The sequence below is a fragment of the Pongo pygmaeus genome, chromosome 18, assembly GCF_028885625.2.
Source record: "Pongo pygmaeus isolate AG05252 chromosome 18, NHGRI_mPonPyg2-v2.0_pri, whole genome shotgun sequence".
Classification (NCBI taxonomy): Eukaryota; Metazoa; Chordata; class Mammalia; order Primates; family Hominidae; genus Pongo; species Pongo pygmaeus.
This window is the reverse complement of record NC_072391.2, coordinates 81747844-81772678: the sequence shown is the minus strand read 5'-3', so window position 1 is coordinate 81772678 and position 24835 is coordinate 81747844. Positions and strand designations below refer to the sequence as shown.

Genomic DNA, 24835 nt, shown 5'->3' with positions numbered 1-24835 from the left:
AAGTCACGGTTTTCCAGGCTGGAAAACCAGCAGGTCGTGTAGGGGAGGGAACCGGTACCGCGTACATGCGGGAGCTGAATCTGCAGGAAGGTAGACCCCAGGGAGGATGCGTGGGGTGGAGAGAGTAGGGAGAAGCCGAGAAACTCCAGGGCAGAAGCCAGAAGGGCCCAGGGAAGACCACCAGGGACAGCGAGCGAGCCAGGGCCAGGAATGGGCGCCGGGGTGTCCAAGACAGAGGTCTGATGAGAGCATGATCACCAAGCGCCAAACGCTGCCTGCGAGGACCCAAAGCGCCCCTTGGATGTAGTGACCAGGCCCCCCGGACCAGGTTTCGGTGGGTTTGAGAAGGAACGCGCTGAAGAAGTGGGGTGACAGGTTCAGACGTCTTGGGGTGAAGGGGGACCGGCTGAAGAGGCGCACGTGGGGTGGAGGGAGTCTGTGTAGCCAGGCTGTGGAGCTGGCGCCTCATGGCTGCCGGGAAGGACCTGGTGCCAGGGAAGAGCCAGGCAGGGGCGGCTGGCAGAGGGAGGCCCGAGGGGAGGCGGACCCGAGGCTCTAGGCCAGGACCAGCAGGCCGGGGAGTCAGGGGAGAGTTGCCTGGGGCCCAGGAGGCTGCACTGCGGAGGCCTCTGCTGGGGAGGGTCCCGCCTCCTCTCGGCTGTCTCCACATGGGCCACTCTCCTCCCCCGGGTGTCTTCACCCCCAAGCTCAGCCTCTCCCCCAGGATCTCCCACACCCTGGCTACTCCGCTCCAGCGCCCAGTCCAGACACCCCTTCTCCCCAGGTACCACTGCTGGCCCTAGGTGCTGCCTGGCCTGAGTCATTGGCCGCCTTCTCCAGGCGCCTCCTCAGTAAGCGCGCGGCGGGACCGGCTTCCCGGGCCTGCAGCCGCTCCTCCCGCAGACCGCGGCCCCGCCTCCAGCTTCACCCTCCAGGTTCGGCCCACCGCCTGTGAGGTGCGTCACCATTGGCTGACTCCTCTCTTGGGTTCCGCCCCACACCTCCGCTACCACGATTGGGCCAAATGACTGCCCCTCAGCACTGTTGCCTGGCAACGGGGAAGGGGCGGCTCCCGAGAGGAACCCGTGGGCTGCTGGACCGGACCAGACAGCACCAGGAAGCCCGGCAGGGTAGGTACCTGGGCTGGGGGCCGCAGTGAGCTGACCCGGAGGCGCAGGCCCAGCTGAGGTGGGGACTGGAGCAGCCGGGTCCAGAGTAGGCCTGGGCCCTGCCCCTCCCTGGCCTCCCACGCCTCTCCAGGCCCTTGGGTCTGGGGAGGGAGAGGTGAAGGCTGCAGGGAGGTGAGGGGTGGGGACAGCTGGGAGGGATGGAGGGAGGGTTTCCTGGGGGGATCAGAATCATCCTGTACCTCCCGCTATTCATGTGGTCAAGGTAAGAGGGTGGGGAGGTACCTTCCCCAGGGCCAAGGCCAGCCGTGTTGAGGGGGGATTCAGAGCCTGTGTAGATGCGGAAAGGGAGCGGTGCCTCCGCGGAGGAGGCGAGTCTAGGGTAGACACTGATGTGTGTGTGGAGGGGGTCTTCCTTCTTGTATTCTGACCACACGCATCTGGGCTTTTCCAGGACAGTGAGCTGATAACTGTTCCCAGGCCATGTAGGTGGCCAGCTCAGGACAGGTCACCTTCTGGCCCGTGGGAACTTCTTGCCCAGGCTCAAGCTGCCCCTTCGCACAAGGGCCTCTGGGCTCTGAGACACAGACAGGACTTTGAAGCCTGTCCAGATGAGGCAGTTGGAATCTCCCCAGCTTGTGGGGGTACAGAGGGCCCCTTGTGTGGCTCTAGGGATGCGGGGCCCTTGGAGTAGAGAGTTGGGGCTTGGCAGGCAGGGTGGGAAGCAGCCATGTAACAGCCTGTTGGAGAAGCTCTGAGCAGGAGGTGACTGAGCCATTCCTAGGATACTAGTGGGAACCTTGGGGGCCGTCCTGCAGACAATCTGTCCGTGTCCACCCCTCCATCACGGAGGCAGAGCAACCTTCCGTTTCTTCCAAGCAGGACAGTTTCTCTTGTTCTAAGACGAGAACTCAAGGAGCCATTCTAGCCATTCTCTGTTGTCTTGGGCCCATTATTCTGTCTCTGACCTCCAGTAAGCAGATCAAATGCTCTGGGTTACCTTATGTAATCTTCTCAACCTTATGTTAAAGAAATTACTTAATGATGCTTATTAAAAGCACATTAATTATTCAAGACCATTGCAATGGGTATAGGGACCACAGCAATGGGATTTTGTAGTAAAGGAGAGAGATTGGGCTCAACTCTGATTATAGCATTGGTAAGTGGGAAGCCAGGGAGCAGGGTGGGGGATCAGTGGATGGAAAATGACTGAGGAGACATCAGGGTGCTGAGGTGGATTCTGGGTAAGCTGACCTAGCAGATTCTTACTGAAGGCAGGCCAGGGTGATCAGACGTCACCTAGGCAAGCTCGTCCAACCCGTGGGCCGTATGTGGCCCAAGACGGCTTTGAATGACATCCAACACAAATTCATAAGCTTTCTTAAAACATGAGTTTTTTTTTTTTGCCATAAATGTAGATATATGCGCTTATCAGTTATTGTTAGTGGGTTTTATGTGTGGCCCAAGGCAGTTCTTCCAGTGTGGCCCAGGGAAGCCGAAAGATTGGATATCCCTGACCTAAGTGTTAAACCTGGTTAGATAGCGAGTGAACAGATAATGGTGATCAGATATCAAGGATGGGTGGTTTGGTGGTTTTTGTTTTGTTTTTGCTAAAACCAGATTTTACAAAGAAGTACACAGATGGGCCCAGGAGCCTGACTAAAGTCTGGTCAAACAAAAAATCTTGGTCACTTATTATGGGCTGCTGGGACTTTTGTTTTTGTTTTTATGAGACAGGGTCTCGCTCTGTCACCCAGGCTGGAGTGCAGTGTTGTGATCTTGGCTCACTGCGACCTCTGCCTCCGGGTTCAAGCGATCTTCCCACCTCAGCCTCCTGAATAGCTGGGACTATAGACACTCGCCGCCACACCTGGCTAAGGTTTGTATTTTTGGCAGAGACGAAGTCTCACTGTGTTGCCCAGGCTAGTCTCAAACTCCTGGCCTCAAATGATCCTCCCAAAGTTCTGGGATTATAGGCTTGGTGATGGAAAGCTTTCAGTCCCTGGCAAGTTTTCTCAGTGTCTTGGGACTTTCAGAGTACACCTGGGTACATGGGGTGGCCTCTTCCCTGCAAAGTTGTGCATAACACAACCCTACATTGGCCTCGAGACTTCTCTGGGTTCCCTTGTATCAAGTTCACTTCCATTTTGTTCCACTGCCCCACATCCTCAGAAGCCAGGTTTTCTCACCTTCAGCCCTACCGAAGTGTGGGGTGGACACTTCCTTGTCGTGAGACCATCCTGTGCACTGTAAGATTTTTAGCAGCATCCCTGGCCTCTGCCTGCTAGATGCCAGCGGCACTCCCCTCCCCGAGTTGTGACAACCACACACTTTTCCAGTCATTGCCAAATGCCCCCTGGGGGACGAAAGTGCTCCAGTCGAGCTCCGCTGGTACAAGCAACCTTGACGTGTGTTCTCAGCCTCTCAGCACCAGCACCAGCGTGCATTGTCTTTTTTTTTTTTTTTTTTTTGAGACGGAGTTTCACTCTTGTTGCCCAGGCTGGAGTGCAATGGCACGATCTTGGCTCATTGCAACCTCCGCCCCCTGGGTTCAAGCGATTCTCCTGCCTCAGCCTCTCAAGTAGCTGGGATTACAGGTGTGCACCACCACGCCCGGTTAATTTTGTATTTTTAGTAGAGAGGGGGTTTCTCCATGTTGGTCCGGCTAGTCTCGAACTCCCAACCTCAGGTGATCCACCTGCCTTGGCCTCCCAAAGTGCTGGGATTACAGGCGTGAGCCACCGTGCCCGGCATGCATTGTCCTTTAGGAGAACTTGATACAAGGGAACTCACAGAAGTCTGGAGGCCAATGTAGGGTTGTGTTATGCACAACCTTGCAGGGAAGAGGCCACCCCATGTACCAAGGTGTACTCTGAAAGTCCCATGACACTGAGAAAACTTGCCAGGGACTGAAAGCTCAGGAACTTGGATTTAGAGAGAGATAAGAATGCATTAAAGGCCTTCATGCCTTCCTCCAAGTTAATTAGATGTCTGGCCTGGTGAAAGAGATTGAGGTGAGGATAGATGAACTGTGGAACACTTTGTATTATTGCCATTTCTTTTTTTCTTTTTCTTTTTTTTTTTTTTGAGATGCAGTTGCCCAGGCTGGAGTGCAATGGCACTCTCGGCTCACTGCAACCTCTGCCTCCCGGGTTCAAGCAATTCTCCTGCCTCAGCCTTCCGAGTAGCTGGAATTACAGGCATGCACCACCACGCCCAGCTAATTTTGTATTTTTAGTACAGATGGGGTTTCTCCATGTTGGTCAGGCTGGTCTCGAATTCCCGACCTTAGGTGATCCGCCCGCCTCGGCCTCCCGAAGTGCTGGGATTACAGGCGTGAGCCACCATACCATTGCCATTTCTTTATCTTGCCTGGCACGGGGCTCTCAAAGTAGACGGGCTGTCCTTGAGCCGTTCTGAGACGTGTCCCTTCACCAGCACTCTGCAGGCACTAAGAATGGCAGTACCGGGAACAGCGCTGTGTTCTTAGGGGCTGCCCACCTTCCCACCTCACTGGCACCAGCCCTGGGGTTCCTACTGGGGGCTCCCACGCACCCTCCTCTCTCCTGCTTGAAAAAGTGGCGTTGCCAGCCTGGCCCTGCGTCCAAGCCTTTCCTGTCATCTCCTGGGCCTGCGCTGGTCTGCGCCGCTTCTGTGCGTTTCTGGGCTCCTGTCCTGCCTGTTGGCACTTGCCCAGCCCTGCACCTTTCTCCTGGCCGTCTGCGGATGGTGAGGGCTGGCCAGGCTGCACCCTGCTGCTGTTCTCTGACCACAGTGGGGGAGTCTGTTTCTGGCAGAAAGCTGGAGTTGGGGTGGGGTGGAAGTGAGGGGCTGGGTGGAGTCAGGCCAGGGCCCCCTTCTGCTGCAGCCCTCTGCTGACCTCCCCCATGTGCCCCAAGTTCCACCCTTGCCTCGCGATCCCGACGCTCTTGCCTATGCCCCGTGCATGCTGTTCCCACTTCTTGGTGAACCACCTGTGAGTCTCTGAAGACTCGGCTGAAATGTGACCTTTGGGACCTTTTCCACTCTTGACTCTTCTTGTTACACCCCCAGGCCACACCCATCTCCATGCCCTTGTCTCTGTTTCCCCTCTTTTTTTTTTTCTTTTTTTTTTTTGAGAGGAGTCTTTGTCGCCCAGGCTGGAGTGCAGTGGCGTGGTCTCGGCTCACTGCAACTTCCGCCACCCGGGTTCAACCAATTCTCCTGCCTCAGCCTCCCAAGTAGCTGGGATTACAGGTGCACAGCCCCATGTCTGGCTAATTTTTTTGTGTTTTTAGTAGAGATGGGGTTTCACGTCGTTGGCCAACCTAGTTTCGAACTCCTGACCTCAGGAGATGGTGTGGCCCACCTTGCAGGCTCTTCGAGTTGATGCAGAGGGTGGGTCTGCTTTGTTTTGGCTGCTTGGGCTGTGTCCCTGCAGTGCCCAGACTCAGCCGGCGCAGCCCCTCTGTTTCAGAGCTGGGGACAGCCCCCTGCCGCTGGACATTGAGTCCAGGCTGGAGGTTTTCCTTCTGGGCTCTTCTGCTGCTGCGAAACTTGAGGAGTGGAAGCGGTGAGATCAGGTGGGGCGTGGGTGAGAACCCAAACGGGGTCGGGTAAGCCCTCATTTCCAGCCTGTCTCTGTGAAGTGCACCCCTGTCCCCTTCCAAGGAGCCCCCCACTGGAGACTTCCTGCACAGAGGGCACATTAGCAGTGAGGCCTGTCAAAGGCCCATCCGCTGCGAGGATGGCTGTCATATAAAAGGTGGAGAAATAACTCGCTTTAGTGGGGGTGTGGAGAGGTGGAAGCTCATGCTTTACTGATGAGAATATAAAGTGGAGAGCACTCTGGTGGCCCCTCAGAAGGTTAAACAGAATTACCATGTGACCCAGCAAATCCACTCCTAGCTGTCGACACTGGAAATTGGAACAGGGGGACTCAGGTACTCAGATGTTCATTGCAGCACTATTCATGATAGCCGGAAGGTGGAAACAGCTCTGGTGTCTGTAAGCTACTGATGGATAAGCAAAATGTGGTCCATCCATGCAACGAAATACTAATCAGCCATAACAAGGAGTGGAATGCTAACCCATGCTACAACATAGGTGGGCCTCAAAAACACGATGCTGAATGAAAAGAGACAATCACAAAAGGCCACACATCATATCATTCCATTTATTATTTTTTTAGAGACGGGGTCTTGCCCTTTTACCCAGGCTGGAGTGTAGTGGCACGATTGTAGCTCACTGCAGCCTTGACCTCCTGTGCTCACGCGATCCTCCCACCTCAGCCTTTGGAGCAGCTAGAACTGTAAGCTCATGCCACCGTGCCTGGCTAATTTTTAAATTTTTAGTAGAGATGAGGTCTTGCTATGTTTCTCAGGCTGGTCTCAAACTTCTGGGCTTGAGTGATTCTCCTGCCTTGGCCTCCCAAAGTGCTCAGATTATAGGTGTGAGCCACCGCGCCTGGTCATATAATTGCATTTATATGAAACACTCAGAATACAGAAATGCGTCAGGACAGAAAGTAGACGGGTGATGGCCAGGGCATGTGGGACGGAGGAATGAGAGGAGATTGCTCATGTACAGAGTTTTCTCTGAGGGTGATGAACATGTTTTGGAACTGTGAGGGTTGCACCATATTGTGAATGTACTAAATGCCACTGTACACTTTAAAATGGTTAATTTTATGTGAATCTCATCTCAATGAAAAGAAAGATGCTGACTACCCTGTTATCTCTTGAGGGTTTGAATTGTCAGGGCTTGGTGCAGACCATGACTCATGCTCCACCCTAGTAGCATGGCCTTTCCCCCTTGGCTAAATACCTTGGGGGATAATTTACTGCTGCAGTGACTTTGTTTATCCAGGTGCCTCTGCGGGGAAGGTCGTTTTCTCTCCAGCAGTCTCATTGACACTGGGTTTCTGGAAAAAGTCCAGGGCCAGGCATTAACAGTCACAGCACCTTACCTCTTGAGAGATTTTTTTTTTGTTTTCATTTCCAACCATGCTTTTTTGTTTGAATCCCCTGATTTCTTGGCGCTTGCCTTTTCCTATAATGAGGTTTGTGACAGTGAACAAGGTCCCAGGTCACCTGCTGTTGGTGCCAGTCTCTGTTAATGCTCCTCCAGCGCCTCAAACAGATGAGGCTCGTGGGCCGGGATCATACAGGCACTGTCAGTGCCAGGCAGGTCTCGGGCCTTTGCTTTGTTGACTTGGTTGATAATCACGGCAATCTTCTGAGGCTGGGCTGTGACTCCTCCTGCTTTACAAATGGGGAAATTGAGGCAGAGAGCGTTTTAGTAGCTTGCCCAAGACTACACAGCTAGGAGGAGGCAGAGCCAGGATCACAAAGGAAAAACTTCCCAACTAGTGTGTAGCAGTATTCTCAAGGTGAGTTTATTCAAATACATGTGATTGTTCAGCCTTTGATATATATTTTCTAACTCTGGTTTTAAAGAATGAATATTTAGATTGATTAAAATACAGACATTTTGTCCTGCCTTTGATTATATTAGCTTGGGCACTATGTTCTCAAACCCAGACTTTTTGACAATTATGGGTGTGTTTCAGTAGGTCATGGGCGTCAGGATGGGCTTTTCCAGCTTTATTTGTATCAGCTATTAATTTCTGTCACATCGAAACAATATTAGCTAGTCACGGGGGTTCACATCTCTAATCCTAACACTTTGGGAGGCTGAGGCAGGAGAATCACTTAAGACCAGAAGCTGGAGACCAGCCTGGGCAACACAGCAAGACCCCATCTCTACAGAAGACAAAAAAAAAATTAGCCAGGCATCCTGGTGTGGTCCTGTAGTCCCAGCTACTCAGGAGGCTGAGTGGGGAGGATTGCCCGAGCCCAGGAGGTTGAGGCTGCAGGGAGCTGTGATGGCACCACTGCACTCCAGCCTGGTCAGCAGAGTGAGATCCCGCCTCAGCAACACAAAACAAAAACAAAACCCAAAACCCAGTATCATGTAGCTCTGATGTGTTTTAGTTACAATTTGTGGCTAAATCAATGTATATTAACTTGACCATATAATTATCAACATTTATTTTCTGTGATTATTAAATTTTGATTTTTCTAACGTTGTGTCTTTTCCTTCTGCAGAGAATTCTGCCAGATATCAGGACAGATGGGGAACAGCAGAAGCCGTGTGGGGCAGAGCTTTTGTTCACAGTTTCTTCCTGAGGAACAGGCAGAGATTGATCGATTGTTTGATGCTCTGTCATCGGATAAAAACAGCCCGAATGTCTTGTCCAAATCCTTCTCTCTGAAGGCACTGCAGGCAAGAGTAACAACCCGTGGTTCATGTTTAGTTGGGAGCGGGGGTCTGCAAACTGTGGCCCTCGGGCCAGAATCTGCTTTCGTGTTTTTGTAATGCAATGGATGGCAACACTAAAAAGTTGGTTTTCTGTAAAGGGCCAGATATGACCTAGTTTTGGCTTTGTGAGCTATGTGGTCTCTGTTGCAGCTCCTCTGCTCTGCCGTTACTGTGTGAAAATAGCCATAGACAGTGTCTAAACACATCCCTCCCCCTTTTTGAAATCAATAGTCTCTTATCTGTACTAAAGAAAGGAACCTGGAGTAGATAATGAATGATTCACACGACGTTTTGGGGACATTTCTAACTTGAGATGAACATCAGAGGAGATAGCCTGCCTCCTGTGTCTCTTGAACCACGTCCCTCCTGACTGTCCTCCCAGAGATGGGGAGACAGACTGGGTGACGGGTCTGCCCTCCTGGACTCGTCGGTCCAGGAACCATGACGTGTCAGGTGCACCTTTGCCTCTAGAATGTGTACGTGTTTGATGGCTAGGAATTTCATGATATTCCTAACAAAATAATTACATTTTGGATTCAAGGTTCATCTTGCAGGGAGTTAAAATTGCCCATTTGCCCATGTTTTTCCCCGTTCCATGGGGCTCTCAGCTGCAGGTTTGAGTGCTCAGACTGAGGCAAGACACTGACAAGGAGATGCCGTCAGCTTATCTTCCTGGGACTCCAGGCAGCCATCCTAGCAGCCTCCTTCCTCTTCTGGAATGTGCAGCGTGGGAGCAGATGAGGAAATTGGCCAGGGAGTTACATCCAGTGAGCTGTGATTGAGCCACCACACTCCATCCTGGGTGACAGAGGGAGACCCTGTCTCAAACAAACAAACAAACAAACAAAAAAAACCTAAATTTAAAATTTAAATAAAAATGAATGAAAAATGCATATTGAGCCCAAGGAACATGGACAGGAAGTAAAAGCTAGTATATTTGGAAACCCCTAATATAGAGACACACAGGCGTGTGGTTGTGTGTGCATGTGTTGTGCACATGTGTGCATGCGTGTGTGCAGCACCACTAGATGAGAAGCACCCCGGGAGGCCTGTGGGAACAAGCAGAATCAGCCAGGCCCATTTCAGACTTGACTGTAGAGTAGGTGGTAATGTTCAGATAAATACAGTTAAGAGTTGACCAGAAGACCTTGGTGATGGAATTAAGTTTCCTTGTGGAAAGGATGAAAGGTTGCTTTTCCAGTAGAACTTTGCAGACACTGACTGAAATAGGAGTGCTCTTTTTGAGCGGCGAGGGCAGAGGCCTGCCTTACAAGAGCTGCAGAATATTGATCCTGGAACAAGCAGTGTCCGCCCAGCTGGTTGTTACAGGAGAGCCCAGCTCGCAGACCCTGCTGTGCAGGATGTGATTGGCTTGTGATTTGCTCGCTCTCTCCATTTAGTTGTAAATCCAGGAGCAAAGCAGATTTGATGCTGGAACCAAAAAGGAAAACAATATTTCATTAGAATGTTATCGTCCAGGCATTAAGAATTAAATTTGCTGGGTACGGTGGCTCACGCCTGAAATCTCAGCACTTTGGGAGGCCAAGGCAGGAGTATCACTTGAGCCCAGGAGTTTGGGACCAGCCTGGACAATACAGCAAGACCCCATTTCTACAACAAATACAAAAATTAGTGTGGTGGCATGTGCCTGTAGTCTCGGCCACTCAGGAGGCTGAGGTAGGCAGATCAGTTGAGCCTCAAAAAAACCCTAAATTTAAAATAAAAAATGAATGAAAAATGCATGTTGAGCCCAAGGAACATGGACAGGAAGTAAAAGCTGGTATATTTGGAAACCCCTAATACAGAGACCAAATTAGCTGTACACAGACATATGTTACATGTGTTAATAAATTCCGACATGCAAATGGCAGCTGCTAGAATCTAGAATGAAGATGATGTTCAAAGTAGAGTGAAGCTCAGATGGTGACCAGAGGCAGGAATGATGAGACAGGAGAGTTTGGAAGCAGGATGGGAGCAGATTGTGGGAGAGTCTGATGGCCAAAGTGAGCTACACCCAGGATGCTTAGGTGGTGTGAGGCCCTTAGGTGAGAGAACGTCCTGCATCCTGGTGATGCAGGAGCATTTGGGAGCTGACAGCAGCATTGTGAAGTGGCCGAGGTTGGTCTGGGCCCCCTACTTATTTTCTTGTGATACTACTGATACGGCTCACGATGAGTGGAAGAACACCAGCGTTCTTGGTCCTCATGCCAGTTTAGATAAAATGACATGGACACACGTGGAGTGGCTTTAGGGAGCGGAGAGTTTAATAGGCAAGAAGGAAGGAGAAGGCAGAAGGAAGAGGCTCCCCTGTACAGAGACAGAGGGAGGGGTAGCTCCAAAGCCAAAAGAAGAGGTCCTCAAGTGCGGTGGACACCAGCCAGGTATATGTGCAGAGGCTGGAGGAGGCGATGTCTGATTTGCATAGGGCTCAGGATTGGTTTGACCAGGTATGTCATTCATGTAGCCCATGAAAAAGCTGGCCCTCACACCCTAGCCTTTTAATATGTAAATGCAGGGCACCATGGATGTTCTACACACATGGGGATATGTGGAGGCGGCCATGTTGCCAGGAACATGTGGGGAAAGGGCAAGAAAGCTGTGGGAACCACGGGGTTGGGTGGACCCAGTTTCTAATGGCCCGCATTTGCATATCAAAGGTTGCCGGCCTGGCTCTAAGAGACAGGGCTTTACAAGAAACTTGTTCAGAGATGCTTTAAAAAATGAAAACTTCCCAAGGACCCGTTTTCCTATCTGCCTAAAATAATTTAATAACTCCTAGTAACCAAGTTCAACTCATGCACTGTCTAACCATTTTTTTCTGCTTTTCCCCGGCAGAACCACGTCGGGGAAGCTCTTCCCCCAGAGATGGTCACCAGGCTGTACGATGGCATGCGGAGGGTCAACCTGACAGGGAAGGCGAAGGGACCCAGTGAGAACGTGTCCCAGGAGCAGTTCACAGCATCCATGTCCCACCTGTTGAAAGGAAACTCCGAGGAGAAGAGTCTCATGATTATGAAAATGATTTCTGCCACAGAAGGTCCCGTGAAGGCCAGAGAAGTCCAAAAGGTAGTGAGGCCGCGAGGCTCTTTGCAGCCTCCTCAGCAGTCTTGGTGACCATCAGTGGGGGGATGGAGGCCAGTTACACGGCAGACGGAGGTGTAAACCAAAAAGTATTTGAGATGGGTTTCAATTAATTGAAGTTTATTTTGCCAAGGTTAAGGGCATGTCTGGGAGAGAGGCCTGTGCCTTTCTCCAAAGATTTTGAGGGCTTCAGGACTTAAAGGGGAAAAGCAGACTGCAGGGGAAAGAGGGAGGGTCTGGTCCCATTACTGAATCCACATTTTGTAAGAGGAAGGGAGCAGGTAGGGAAATAGTCAATGTGTGTTTGTCTTGCACTGAGTAAATCAGCACTTTACATATGATCAGGTGAGCATAGTCACTACCTGTGGAGATTTTATTTTATTTATTTATTTTTTGAAATGGAGTCTTGATCTGTCACCCAGGCCGGAGTTGAGTGGTGCGATCTCGGCTCACTGCAACCTCCGCCTCTCAGGTTCGAGTGATTCTCCTGCCTCAGCCTCCTGAGTAGCTGGGACTACAGGCACGCACCACCATGCCCAGCTGATTTTTGTATTTTTAGTAGAAACGGGGTTTCATCATGTTGGTCAGGCTGGTCTGAAACTCCTGAGCTCAGGTGGTCCACCTGCCTCGGCCTCCCAAAGTGCTGGGATTACAGGCGTGAGCCACCATGCTGGCCACCTGTGGAGATTTTAAACCTTTTATCTGTAGCTCTCTGCTTAGAAACAAAAGGAAAGGCAGTTTCTTGCAAGACTCAGCTTTTAGCTTAATTTTTCCTTTTGGCAGAGTGAATTGGAGTCCTGAGTTTTTATTTTTTCCTCCTTTGTCTTTCAAAAATCTTTTGGAGAAAGGATTTTAGAGGAAAATGAGTCTCAGGGCTTGGGTTTTGTCTGATCTGTCATGTCCAGAATGGTTTATTCCTAGTCATATAGTCCCATGTTTTTAGGTAAGCTCATTTTTAGCAGGTTGTGAAGTCTCATGTCCCATGAAGAAAAAATAGTGGGGAAGGAAGAGAGAAAAACAACAAACAAAAAAGGGAAGACAACACTGGAAAACTGATACAGGCCATATTATTCTGAAGTCCATATATCAGCAGGCAGTTATGAAAATGGTTCTGTATATAAATAGGTTGCAGTTACTCCAGAGTTTAAGTTGTCTAGCTTTAGTTCTCAGAGCTTTAAGAAGAGCACAGCTTATTTTTTAATGATTTCAAATCAGAAAAATGGGGGAAAAAAAAGGAATAGAAGGAAGGAAAAAAATTGGAATGTTATTTTAAAGACTTGTAGCCAGGAAAAAATTTTAGGATTCAGTCCAAATTGTAGAAAATAATAAAAATTGAAAAACACTGGTCAAGGCTAGAATCTAATAACAGGTGTACTATGGTTTATTTTGAAACATTTTTCTCTCTTCAATTCCCCACTTTTATTAAAGACAAAATCATAGTAGGACCAACTTATTTGGAAAATAAGTCACCCATGTGACTTGGGTGAATTCCTCTTTTTGAGGTCTCAAGAAAACTTGGAGTATTTGGGCCTGTCAGAAAGTGACATCCTTTACTTACAGGTCAGGACCCTGTAAAGGACAGTGTGAGGCCAGTTTGTCCAGTGGCTTTTATCAGCTCTTATCGGTCAGCTTTATTTTCTCAAGGTAATCTGAAAATGCTATTCCAGTCAAAGCCTTCATGAAATAACCAGTGTTTCCAATTATGTCCTGTTATAAAAGAAAATAGATTTTTATTGAATGTATGCAAATAATTATATTGCCATAAATTAAGAATACTCACAAATAGTTTCCAAATTGTGGAGAAATTAGGTAGAGAGAAAGGGATTATGTTTTGAATTTTGCTCACTAGAGTATATTTTAATTGTTAAAAGCTGTAAATAGCTTAAAAGAGAAAGCTTTCTTGACTCTTGGAAAAAAAAACACCTAATGTTGTAAACAAAATGTCGTAAAAGATTATTTCGGTCGTCTATTAGTTCGGTCCACGCAATTAACTTCTTGCTTGCTTGATACTGGATCAGCAATCCTTATGAATACATCAGCCCCCTATGAGTCCTGGAAGTTTTCCTTTCTATTCCAACAGCACAATCTCTAAAGTTATCAGAACTGATATTTAAGAGGAGTACTCAGAGTTCTATAGCTGATTATAAACTTCCCTATGAAAGGATCAAAGTAAAACAATTGTGGATGTCAAAAGTCTTAGAACAGCCACGGTTAAAGACACAATTGACAAGGAAATTTGGGTACTTCTCTGGCATACAGCAACTTTACATAATAGTAATTACTACTGATAACATATACTAAGACACATCAGAATCACAGGAATCTCATACAATTTTGGAACACGTACTAATAACACACTTACAAAAATGTGGTCCAAAGATGGTTAAACACCATTTCATATTTGACAGTGCTTCCTGTATGATTGTATTATACCAAGTAAGCCCAATATGTCTCCCTTGGAGCTCAAGGGACCTAATATCAAAACAATAATTGAGGTCAAAAGGACTGAATTTTGAATTTGATTCTGGAAAGTTTGTCAAATATCAGAAGTTTAAAACACTTGGTATAGGCCAGGCACAGTGGCTCACACCTGTAATCCCAGCACTTTGGGAGGCTGAGGCAGGTGGATTATCTGAGGTCAAGAGTTCAAGACCAGCCAGGCTAACATGGTGAAACCCCGTCTCTACCAAAAATATAAAAATTAGCCAGGCATGGTAGCACACACCCGTAGTCCCAGCTATTTGGGAGGCCAAGGCAGGAGAATCGCTTGAACTCAAGAGGTGGAGGTTGCAGTGAGCCAAGATTGTGCCACTGCACTCTAGTCTGGGTGACAGAGTGAGACTCCATCACCAAAATAAATAAATAAATAAATTAAATTAAGTAAAACACTTGATATCACAAAATAAGATCACAGGTCATTGTAAAATAAGTCATTTAGCCAAAGCGCTAACTCAAAGGTTTTGAAAAAAAGGCTAAAAACCTTTATTTTTTTTGAGAGAGGAGACTTAATTTCCCAAACAATAAGCCCTAATAAAGACAGTATGAGGCCACTTAAATCTCTGTCAAGTCTTATAAACAAATCTATTAAATTTTAATCATCTTGACCGTACGATATAATTTGTATAAACCTTTTTATAACCTTTTATAATTCTTTAAATTAAAAAGTGGGTTATGCTCCAAGAAAACCTTGTTAATCTGACACAAGGACCCAGATGCTGGTGTTGATCAGTGTATGTTTGATATTAATATTTAATTTACAGAGAACCTGTGAACTAATTTTCTCTCTCAGAATCGGCCCTTACAATCTCATACATCCACCTCTTCCACAATAGTCCCTGGGCCTGGAGGGGTTAAATATTTTAAATTTCAGGGCCTGTGTCTCGTGAACACAGTTTGATTGTCATCTTTTCCTGGGTCTCAAGATGAGGTTTTAATTGTTTTCAGTGTTGAAGATTTAGCAGGATTCAAGTCTCTTTTAGCCCTAGGAATCACAGCCCTGTAACTTAACAGCAGAAGGACTTTAAAAGCAATACAAAATGTTACATGGATATGATAACCTTAATTTAAAAAAATTTAAATCTGTTTTCTTTTTTCTTTTTTTTTGAGGCGGAGTCTTGAGCCTTTGCCCAGGCTGGAGTGCAGTGGCGCGATCTCATCTCACTGCAAGCTCCGCCTCCCGGGTTCACGCCATTTTCCTGCCTCAGCCTCCCAAGTGGCTGGGACTACAGGCGCCCACCACCACGCTGGGCTAATTTTTTGTACTTTTAGTAGAGACGGGGTTTCACCATGTTGGCCAGGATGGCCTTGATCTCCTGACCTCGTGATCCACCCGCCTCGGCCTCCCAAGGTGCTGGGATTACAGGCATGAGCCACCGCGCCCGGCCATTTAAATCTGTTTTCTAAGCAAATAACTTAATAATGGGATGGGAAGTATTTCAGTAAAACATAAAATCTGGCCAGAGGCGGTGGCTCACGCCTATAATCCCAGCACTTTGGGAGGCCGAGGTGGGCGGATCACAAGGTCAGGAATTCGAGACCAGCCTGGCCAATATGGTGAAACCCCGTCTCTACTAAAAATTACAAAAATTAGCCAGGCATGGTAGCACACGTCTGTAGTCCCAGCTACTCAGGAGGCTGAGGTAGGAGAATCGTTTGAACCTGGGAGGTGGAGGTTGCAGTGAGCCGAGATCGCACCACTGTACTCTAGCCTGGGTGACAGAGTGAGACTCCTTCTCAAAACAAAAACAAAAACAAAAAAACAAAAACAAACAAAAAAATCTGTTTGTTAGGCGAGTTACCTAAAGGCACAGAACAAAAACAAAAACAAAAAACTTTCTTGGTGTAATTGCTTTGCCTTATGGGGAGGGAGTCTATTTAGGTAACCTGCAAAACTAATGAAAATGGTACTTGAATTAATCAGACATAGGAAGAGTGTGTTCTGGGTCATAAATAAAGGTTTTCAGTTTCATAGAACAATTTAGACATATTTAAAAAAGGCAAGAGCACAAAATGTTACATTAGAAGAAAACATTTCTTTTGGATTTTTAAAAGGAAAACATTTTTGGCATCAGGCCACAATAGCAGTTAGAACTTGAGGGGAAAAAAGTTCAAGAGCTGACAGAAAAAGTTGAAGGAGGGAGTTATTATCTCAGGTCTTCTCAAAGAGAAAACAGCTAGATGCAGTAAAAATTGAACTTTTGGGTTAAAAAAATTAAAACCTCTTGTGATTTTATTAATCAGTATCTTAAAAGAATCTTGTTTTAACGAATTCTTTAGTGTGTTAGTGTATTTTTAATATCTAAGCCTAATTTCTAGAAAGACTTATAATTTCCTTTTAATTACAGCCAACTTGATTACAAAAATTTTTTTCCCATAAATCATCTTTTTTTGTTGTTGTTTGGGTGACGGAGTCTTACTCTGTTGCCCAGGCTGGAGTGCAGTGGTGTGATCTGAACTTAATACAGCTGCCGCCTACCGGGTTCAAGAGATTCTCCTGCCTCAGCCTTCCAAGTAGCTGGGACCACAGGCGTGTGCCACCATGCCCAGCTTATTTTTGTATTTTTAGGAGAGACAGGGTTTCACCATGTTGGACAGGCTAGCCTTGAACTCCTGACCTCAGGTGATCTGCCCACCTCACCCTCCCAAAGCATTGGGATTACAGGCGTGAGCCACCACGCCCGGCCATGATTTCAGTGAATCTTAATAAAAAAGATGGTTTTAAAATTATTTGTAAAATAAAATTAGAAATGTCTTTAGAATTGTCAGCATACATTATTGTTTACGTTTATTGGTCAAGCAGTTTTATACTTATCTCTGCTAGACATTATAACATGTCTACTAAAAATACAAAAATTACCTGGATATGGTGGCATGTGTTTTTAATCCCAGTTACTCAGGAGGCTGAGGCAGGAGAATTGCTTGAATCCGGGAGGCAGCGGTTGCAGTGAGCTGAGATTGCACCATTGCACTCAACTCCAGCCTGGGCAACAAGAGTGAGACTTGGTCTCAAAAAAAAAAAAAAAAAGAAAAAATCCACTCAAGTCATGAACTTGAAAAGGCATTTGGGCTTAAAGTTTCCATTTTTCTGATAAAGTATTTGATTTAAGCACTTTTGCTTTTTTCTTTAAGTCAATTAATTAGAGCTCATATTTTTGGTAGTGGAACATTGTATACACAACACATAATTGATTAGATACACAGATAGACGTAGATCTTATAGATTCATAAGAACCCCTTTTATTTTATTCTATTTGAGACTTCCAATGTCTTGATAACCTGTTTCATGACTCCAGGCAATTGTCAGCTAGATAGCCCTAAATTTGCACATTAAAGGAACAACTCAGGTGAAAGATAGTGAAATTTATATCTCAAAGTAAAGAGAGAGCGATAGCGTTTGTGGGTGTGTTAGAAGGAGATTTAAAATGGTTGCCGAGCCAAACATCAAATTATAGAAATCTACCATAGGATTTTATAAGAAGACCAATTTTATTTAGATAGGTAGTTTTCAATTTAGTCTCTTTCTTTTTCTTTCTTTCTTTCTTTTTTTTTTGAGGTAGAGTTTTGTTCTTGTCACCCAGGCTGGAGTACAGTGGCGTGATCTTGGCTGACTGCAACCTCCGCCTCCTGGGTTCAAGCGATTCTCCTGCCTCAGCCTCCTGAGTGGCTGGGATTACAGGCACCCATCACCACGCCCGGCCAATTTTTTTGTATTTTTAGTAGAGACAGGGTTTCATCATGTTGGGCAGGCTGGTCTTGAACTCATGACCTCAGATCATCCACCCGCCTTGGCCTCCCAAAGTGCTAGGATTACAGGCGTGAGCCTCCATGCCCAGCCTAGTCTCTATCTTTTAACTGGACCTTGGAACTCTGGGAGGAGCCCACATTGAAATCTGGGTCTCCAGAAAAAGATCATGGGCTAGGCCACGTAATGCATTTACGGTGCATTTTGTAATGAAGACATTTCTGTACGTGTTTAAGCTGCGCCCTTATCTTAAACATGCAAGGTGCCGGTTGCCCAGCTGCTCTCTGAGATGAAGCTGCAAGGCAAGTGTGCGTATACTCGGTGATTTAGACTTTGTGCCGTAGAGTGGTACCTGCTGTCTTCATTACTGTAGCTGTATAGTTAAGCTTTGAAACCAGAAAGTGTGAGCTCACGAACCTTCTATTATGTAGTTTGTTGGTATATTTAAAAATAATCCTTATTTTCCCAAAAGCAGTAATGATGTCCCCACTTCATTTTCTTTTCTTTTCTGTTTGTTTTTTTTGGAGACAGAGGCTTGCTCTGTCGCCCAGGGTGGAGTGCAGTGGCGTGATCTATAACCTCCACCTCCTTGGTTCAAGCAATTCTCCTGCCTCAGTCTCCTGAGTAGCTGGAACTACAGGCGTGTCCCTCCATGCCTGGCTAATTTTTTGTATCTTTAGTAGAGACAGGGTTTCACCATGTTGGCCAGGCTGGTCTCGAACTCCTGAGCTCAGGCAGTTCACCTACCTTGGTCTCCCAAAGTGCTAGGATTGCTGGTGTGAGCCACTGCGCCTGGCCCCCACTTTTATTTCTTTTCTTTTTCTTTTTTTCTTTGTGTGTGTGTGTGTGTTTTTTGTTTTTTGTTTTTTTTGAGACACAGTTTCGCTCTGTCACCCAGACTGGAGTGCAGTGGCACAGTCTTGGCTCACTGCAACCTCTGCCTCCTGGGTTCAAGTGATCCTCGTGCCTCAGCCTCCTGTGTAGCTGGGATTACAGGCTCCCACCACCACACCTGGCTAATTTTTGTATATATTTTATTTAGTTAGTTATTTTTATTTTATTTTATTTATTTTGAGATGGAGTTTCACTCTTGTTGCCCAGGCTGGAGTGCAGTGGCATGATCTCGGCTCACTGCAACCTCCGCCTTCTGGGTTCAAGCGATTCTCCTGTCTCTGCCACCCGAATAGCTGGGATCACAGGCATGTGCCACCACACTCAGCTGATTTTGTGTTTTTAGTAGAAACGGGGTTTCTGCATGTTGGTCAGGCTGGTGTTGAACTCCCAACCTCAGGTGATCCGCCCTCCTTGGCCTCCCAAAGTGCTGGGATTACAGGCATGAGCCACCGCACCCGGCCCTATTTTATTTTTTTTTAAGACAGGGTCTTGCTCTGTTGCCCAGGCTGGAGTGCAGTGGCACGATCTTGGCTCACTGCAACCTCTGCCTCCCATGCTCAAGTGATTCTTCTGCCTCAGCATCCCAAGTAGGTGGGATTACAGGTGTGTGCCACCATGCCTGGCTAATTTTTGTGTTTTTAGTAGAGACGGGGTCTCATCATGTTGGCCAGGCTGGTCACGACCTCCTGACCTCAAGTGATCCTCCCGCCTTGGCCTCCCAAAGTTAATTTTTGTATTTTTAGTAGAGAGCTAGGTTTCACCACGTTGGCCAGGCTGGTCTTGAACTCCTGACCTCAAGTGATTCACCCGCCTCGGCCTCCCAAAGTGGAGGGATTACAGGCGTGAGCCACTGTGCCTGGCCCCCCACTTCAATTTCTGATTTGAATAATTTGAGTTGTCTCCCTTTTTTCTGTTAGTCTAGCTAAAGGTTCTTCAAATTTTTGTTGATCTTTTCAATGAGCCAACTTTTGGTTTCCTTAAAGAGTAGCCATGTAGTAATAACTTTTTTAGACAAAAAAAAAAAAAAAAAAAAAATCAGATAACACAGTAGAAAAGCAAGCAGCTTAAGAGCTGAGAGGAACTGGTCTGTTTATACTTTTGGGGTTCCATAAAGAAACACAAATTTCCCTCAGAAATGAGTGTGGCACCTTCTCTGTTTTCTTTAAGGAATCCCAGACTGTTAGACATTATTTTAGGTCCTTCCTACAGCGGAGGGTGCAAGAGGAAGGAGAGACGCGCAGAAGCAAATGGGGAAGACAATTCAGTCAACTGAGAGGGAAATAAATCTTTTTTTTTTTTCTCAAAAAACACCCTAGGAGAGACAAAAAAGCATTATGTCCCTTTAAATATAAATACACACACACACACACACACACACACACACACACACACGCACACATATCTTGGATATTAGCTTTTAATTAAGCTGACTTTAACCATTGAGCTCTTTAAAAAAATCATTTTAAATCTCTTCCTACCATCAGTTTGGGCCTGGCTAGCAAAGGTTATGTAAATAAAGCCCCTCAGGCAGTCAAAATCTTTTTTTCCTTTTGCTGGTCTTGTTCTTTCCTTCTTTTTTTTCCCAGCTGTGGGAATTTAGCCAATTCAGAGGCCTTGTTTCCCCCATAATTTGGAACGTTCCCGCAGATTTGACCAAGTCAGGTAGAGCTGATCAATCCAAATGGGAAAAAGACTGAAACAACAAAAACAGAAACCACAAATAAAAACAGTTCAGCAAAAGAAACACGTGCTCACACAATTGGTACAATTACTGAGTGCTCTAATGGTAAGCAGAAATGAAGACCAGTTGGTTGTTAATCTTAAGTTTTAGTCATCAGGAGAATTTTTAAGACAAAACCCCAATTCAGCTACTTTCCTAGGAATGGGGCGCAGGCTGCAGACCTCCCTCTGCCATCTTAGAAGCAGGAAAACCTCCAACTCCCCTTCCCTGTTGGAAGTGAGTCGCAACTCCAGAAAGCCGTTGCCTGCCCTCTATCATTATGGAAACAGGAAGACTTGCCTTCCTTTTTGGAAGCAAGTAAAACTCAGCAAAATAAACCTTAGATCTCAACCAAACTTGGGGAGATCAGGGATTTTCTGGAGGGGGTAGCCCTGGGCCTCAGCAAATCATCCTGTTGGTTTGAGCAATGAAGACAGCAGGCATTGTGGAGCTGTCCATCCTCGGGGAGTCCTAAACCCCAATACTGTTGGGATGAGGTCAGAACTCCTGGACAAAGGCTTTGGGAAAACTTCTAGGCCAGCAAAGTGCATCATTAGAAAAATGAGTAACTACATACATTGCACGCCGTTTCCCCACATTGCGGCCCATCATAGTTGGCGTTAAAGAAAATTGCCCTTCTCCATGTGGACATGACATAGGACTCAGGATACGGTGGAACTGTTTTTAATGGTAAAATTGTGATCTTAAAGTTTACAGAGGATCTGGTTGGCTCTGTGGTGCACGTGCTAAGCCACAGACAGGAGCTGAGAGGCTGGACTGGGAAGGAAGCCCCAGGGCCCACCCCCCGGGTGCAGGTGCTGGCTGCTCAGCTGCTCTCTGAGATGAAGCTGCAAGGCAAGTGTGCGTGGACTCGGTGATTTAGGTCTTTTGCTGTAGAGCAGTACCTGCTGTTTCCATTACTGTAGCTGTGTAGTAAAGCTTTGAAACCAGAAAGCGTGAGCCCTGGAACCTTCTTCTAGGTTTTCTAGTTTGTTGGCATATTTTTAAATAATCCTTCTTATTTTCCCAAAAGCAATAGGGATGTCCCCACTTCCATTACTGATTTAAATAATTTGTGTCTTGTCCCTTTTTCCTCTTAGTCAGTCTAGCTAAAGGTTTTTCACATTTTTGTCGGTTCTTCTTGAAGAACCAGCTTTTAGTTTCATTAATTTTCTGTTGTCTTTCTGGTTTCTACTTTATTTTCCCCTAGCTTTTATTTTCTTCCTTCTGTTTGCTTTAAATTTGTTTGGTCTTCTTTTCCTAGTTTCTTAAGATAGAATATTAGGTTATTGATTCGAGATCTTCTTTTTCAAATAAGCATTTACAGTTGCAGATTTCCCTTTCAGCACTGCCTTAGCTGCATGCCATAAGTTTTGATAGGTTATGTTTTTATTTTCATCGATCTCAATATTTTCTAATGTCCCTTAGGATTTTTTCATTTGGCCTATTGGCTATGTAACAGTGTGTTATTTAATTTCTCCATGCCTGTGAATTCCTCAAATTGCCTTCTAGTATTGATTTTTAATTATATTTCATTATGTGTAGAGAACATACTTTGTATTATTTCAATCCTTTAAAATTTGTTGATGCATCATTTATGGCTTATAATATGGTCACTTCTGGATAATGTTTAAAGCACATTTGAGAAGAATGTGTATTCTGTTGTTGGGTGAGAAGCAGTATATATTTAAATTTAATTGGGATTAAAAAAACACCTTGTGGCAAATCACTTTGCAAAGCAGACTTACTTTATAAATATGTTGCCCTTTTGTTTTAAAGCCAGATTTTAAAGTACAGCTTGAAAATAGGTTATATTTCAGAAGTTAGTTTAGATGAGGTATTTGGAACTTGGAAAGAATTTTAAAAGTAAGTATCAGTAATTCATCTTATGGGTAAACTGTTCATCCATCTAGAATTAGTATGTTTTAAAAGAAGAATCATGAAAATAAAAATTAAAGTTGTCATTGAAGTAGAGAAAGTTAATTCAGATGATTAAAATTATCCTTAACATTTCAAGTAATATATAGGTAATGAGAAATGAAACTGTTTGAAAAATAAATAGAAATGATAGGAATTTCGAATTATCAGAAGTTGAGAGTACTTTTACATTTCCTGCTTAATAAAATGGGCCTGAGTTAGACAAAATGTTATTTCAGCTTAGTCAAATTTTCGCTAGGTTGGGAATTATAATCTCTGTAAATGGGGCCTTTGTGTCAGCAAGAGCTTAAGACATAAAAGCTCCTCTGGTCCTTGTAGTAACTGAGCGGGGCAGGTTCTGGCCTTACCTCCATTTTACACCTGAGGAAACTGAGGCACAGAGGTGCAGACCTTGGCAAGGTCATGCTGTTCCTGAGCTCGGGTTTGAAGCCAGCTGTTGGAGTCCCAGGTGTGTGCTCCCATGCTCTTACTGTCACCTCCACTCCTAGTGGGTGAGGGATGGAAAAATAGGACTCCAAGTGCTGTATGATTAAGCCTGATTAGTGGCGAATGAAACCCGCTCTTCCCAGATAAACTGCAGGAGTCCCAGGAAGTGCCCTACCAGCCCCTTGACTGGCTGGGAACAGTCCCCTTCCAGTGACCTTGGCAGGACCGACGCCCTCAGATGAGCGGCTCCAGGTGTAGCTCAGGCATTTATTCCAGCCCCATTGCCAGGGCACTGCCATCTCGAGGGGCTCTGAAATGCTGCTTGGAGAGGAGAGAAAAGTGTTGAAGTCGATTGTTTAGATCAGTGCTGGCCAATAGACAAAGCAAGCCCCATGTGAAATTTTCACTTTTCTAGGGACTATGTTAAAAGAGTAAGGAGAAACGGGAAAACTGATTCTAATACTATGTCCTAAATACAATTTTGAAATGTAATGAATATTTAAAAATTGAGATATTTTACATTCTTTTTTCATACCGAATCTTTGAAATCAGGTGTGCCTTTCACACTGACGGCACCTCTCAATTCACACGAGCCCTGTTTTGTGTGCTCAGTAATTGCATGTGACTCGTGGCTCCCACACTGGTCAGTGTGGGTTTAGATAGTAGCTAAACAGTGACATAACAGCCCCGCTAATGCTGACCATCCCCTTCCCCTAGATGGCAAGAGGCTTCTGGGGCCCCAGTGGCTGGACTGTGATTGTGACCGAGCCGTGATCGAGGACTGGGTGTTCACGGTCCCCCATGTGGCCATATTCCTGAGTGTGGTCATTTGCAAGGGCTTTCTCGTCCTGTGCCCGTCCCTTGATCTGACTACCCTGGTCCCCGAGCGTCAAGTGGACCAGGGCAGGGGTTTTGAGAGCATCCTGGATGTCCTCTCTGTCATGTACATCAATGCCCAGCTGCCTCGGGAGCAGCGGCACCGCTGGCACCTGCTCTTTTCATCTGAGCTCCACGGACACAGCTTCTCCCAGCTCTGTGGCCACATCACTCACCGGGGGCCCTGTGTGGCTGTCCTCGAGGACCATGACAAGCATGTGTTCGGTGGGTTTGCCTCCTGCTCCTGGGAGGTGAAGCCTCAGTTTCAAGGTAAGACTTGGTGACCTGAACCTTGACGAGTGGCACAGCACGGACAAAGAGCTCTGGAGAAAGGGAGAGGGCGAGGGTGCTAAATAGGGCTCTCCCATCTTCTCCAAGTGTTTCTCTAGACGCAGTCGGGGCGATAGGAAAATTATGCTGCTCTGTGGTGTTTATCACATCACATTTCTTCAGGATAGGCCGTGTGACCCCCAGTTTTCAGGTGAGGACATGGGCCCCGTTATTACACGGTGCCGGATCTATGGGGCGTGGGAGAAGTCAAGCCACAGATGCCTCGGAGGGGACCAGGAGATGCTGATTGGTTCAGATCAGACATTTTCCTTCCCTGGGCCTTCCTGCCCCTGCCCCCACTGCCATGCGTTTGCTTGTTGGAATTTGGAAGCTTTGTGCATGATGTTGAATGCACTGGATGAAAAGCTCTAAGTAAATTCTTCTCCTTCCCTCAAGGAAGAATACTCTGATGAAAACGGTCCTTTAAAAATATTGAAAACACAGGCCAGGTGCAGTGGCTCACACCTGGAATCCCAGCATTTTGGGAGGCTGAGGCGAGAGGATCGCTTGAGCCCAGGAGTTTGAGACCAGCATGGGAAACATAGTGAGACCTTTTCTCTATCTTAAAAAAATAAAATAAAATAAAATAAGGCTGGGTGTGGTGGCCCAAGCCTGTAATCCCAGCACTTTGGGAGTCCGAGGCAGGTGGATCACTTGAGGTCAGGCATTTGAGACCAGCCTGGTGAACGTGGTGAAACCACGTCTCTACTGAAAGTACAAAAATTAGATGGGCATGGTGGTGCACGCCTGTAATCCCAGCTATGTGGGAGGCTGAGGCATGAGAATTGCTTGAACCTGGGAGGCGGAGTTGCAGTGAGTCGAGATCATACCACTGCACTCCAGCCTGAGCAACAGAGCGAGACTCCATCTCTAAATAAATAAATAGATAGATAGATAGAT

The 24835-nt window shown here is 46.5% G+C and overlaps 1 protein-coding gene across 4 annotated transcripts in view; it reads left to right on the top strand.

Moving 5' to 3' along the window:
• Positions 1–1043: 1043 nt before the first annotated feature.
• MEAK7 (MTOR associated protein, eak-7 homolog) overlaps positions 1044–24835 on the top strand; it is a 31247-nt gene continuing 7455 nt past the window's right edge. The window contains exons 1-5 of one of the 4 annotated variants that reach the window (XM_054452670.2): positions 1044–1130; positions 8216–8393; positions 11265–11495; positions 21076–21220; positions 23447–23875. In XM_054452670.2, coding sequence (XP_054308645.2) covers positions 8241–8393; positions 11265–11495; positions 21076–21220; positions 23447–23875 — 958 coding nt within the window. In that variant the 5' untranslated portion in view covers positions 1044–1130; positions 8216–8240. Of the gene's footprint in view, positions 1189–2841; positions 3007–8215; positions 8394–8925; positions 10877–11264; positions 11496–21075; positions 21221–23446; positions 23876–24835 lie in introns of those variants that run through there. The other 3 variants (XM_063654151.1, XM_054452671.2, XM_063654152.1) reach the window with 3 other exon arrangements.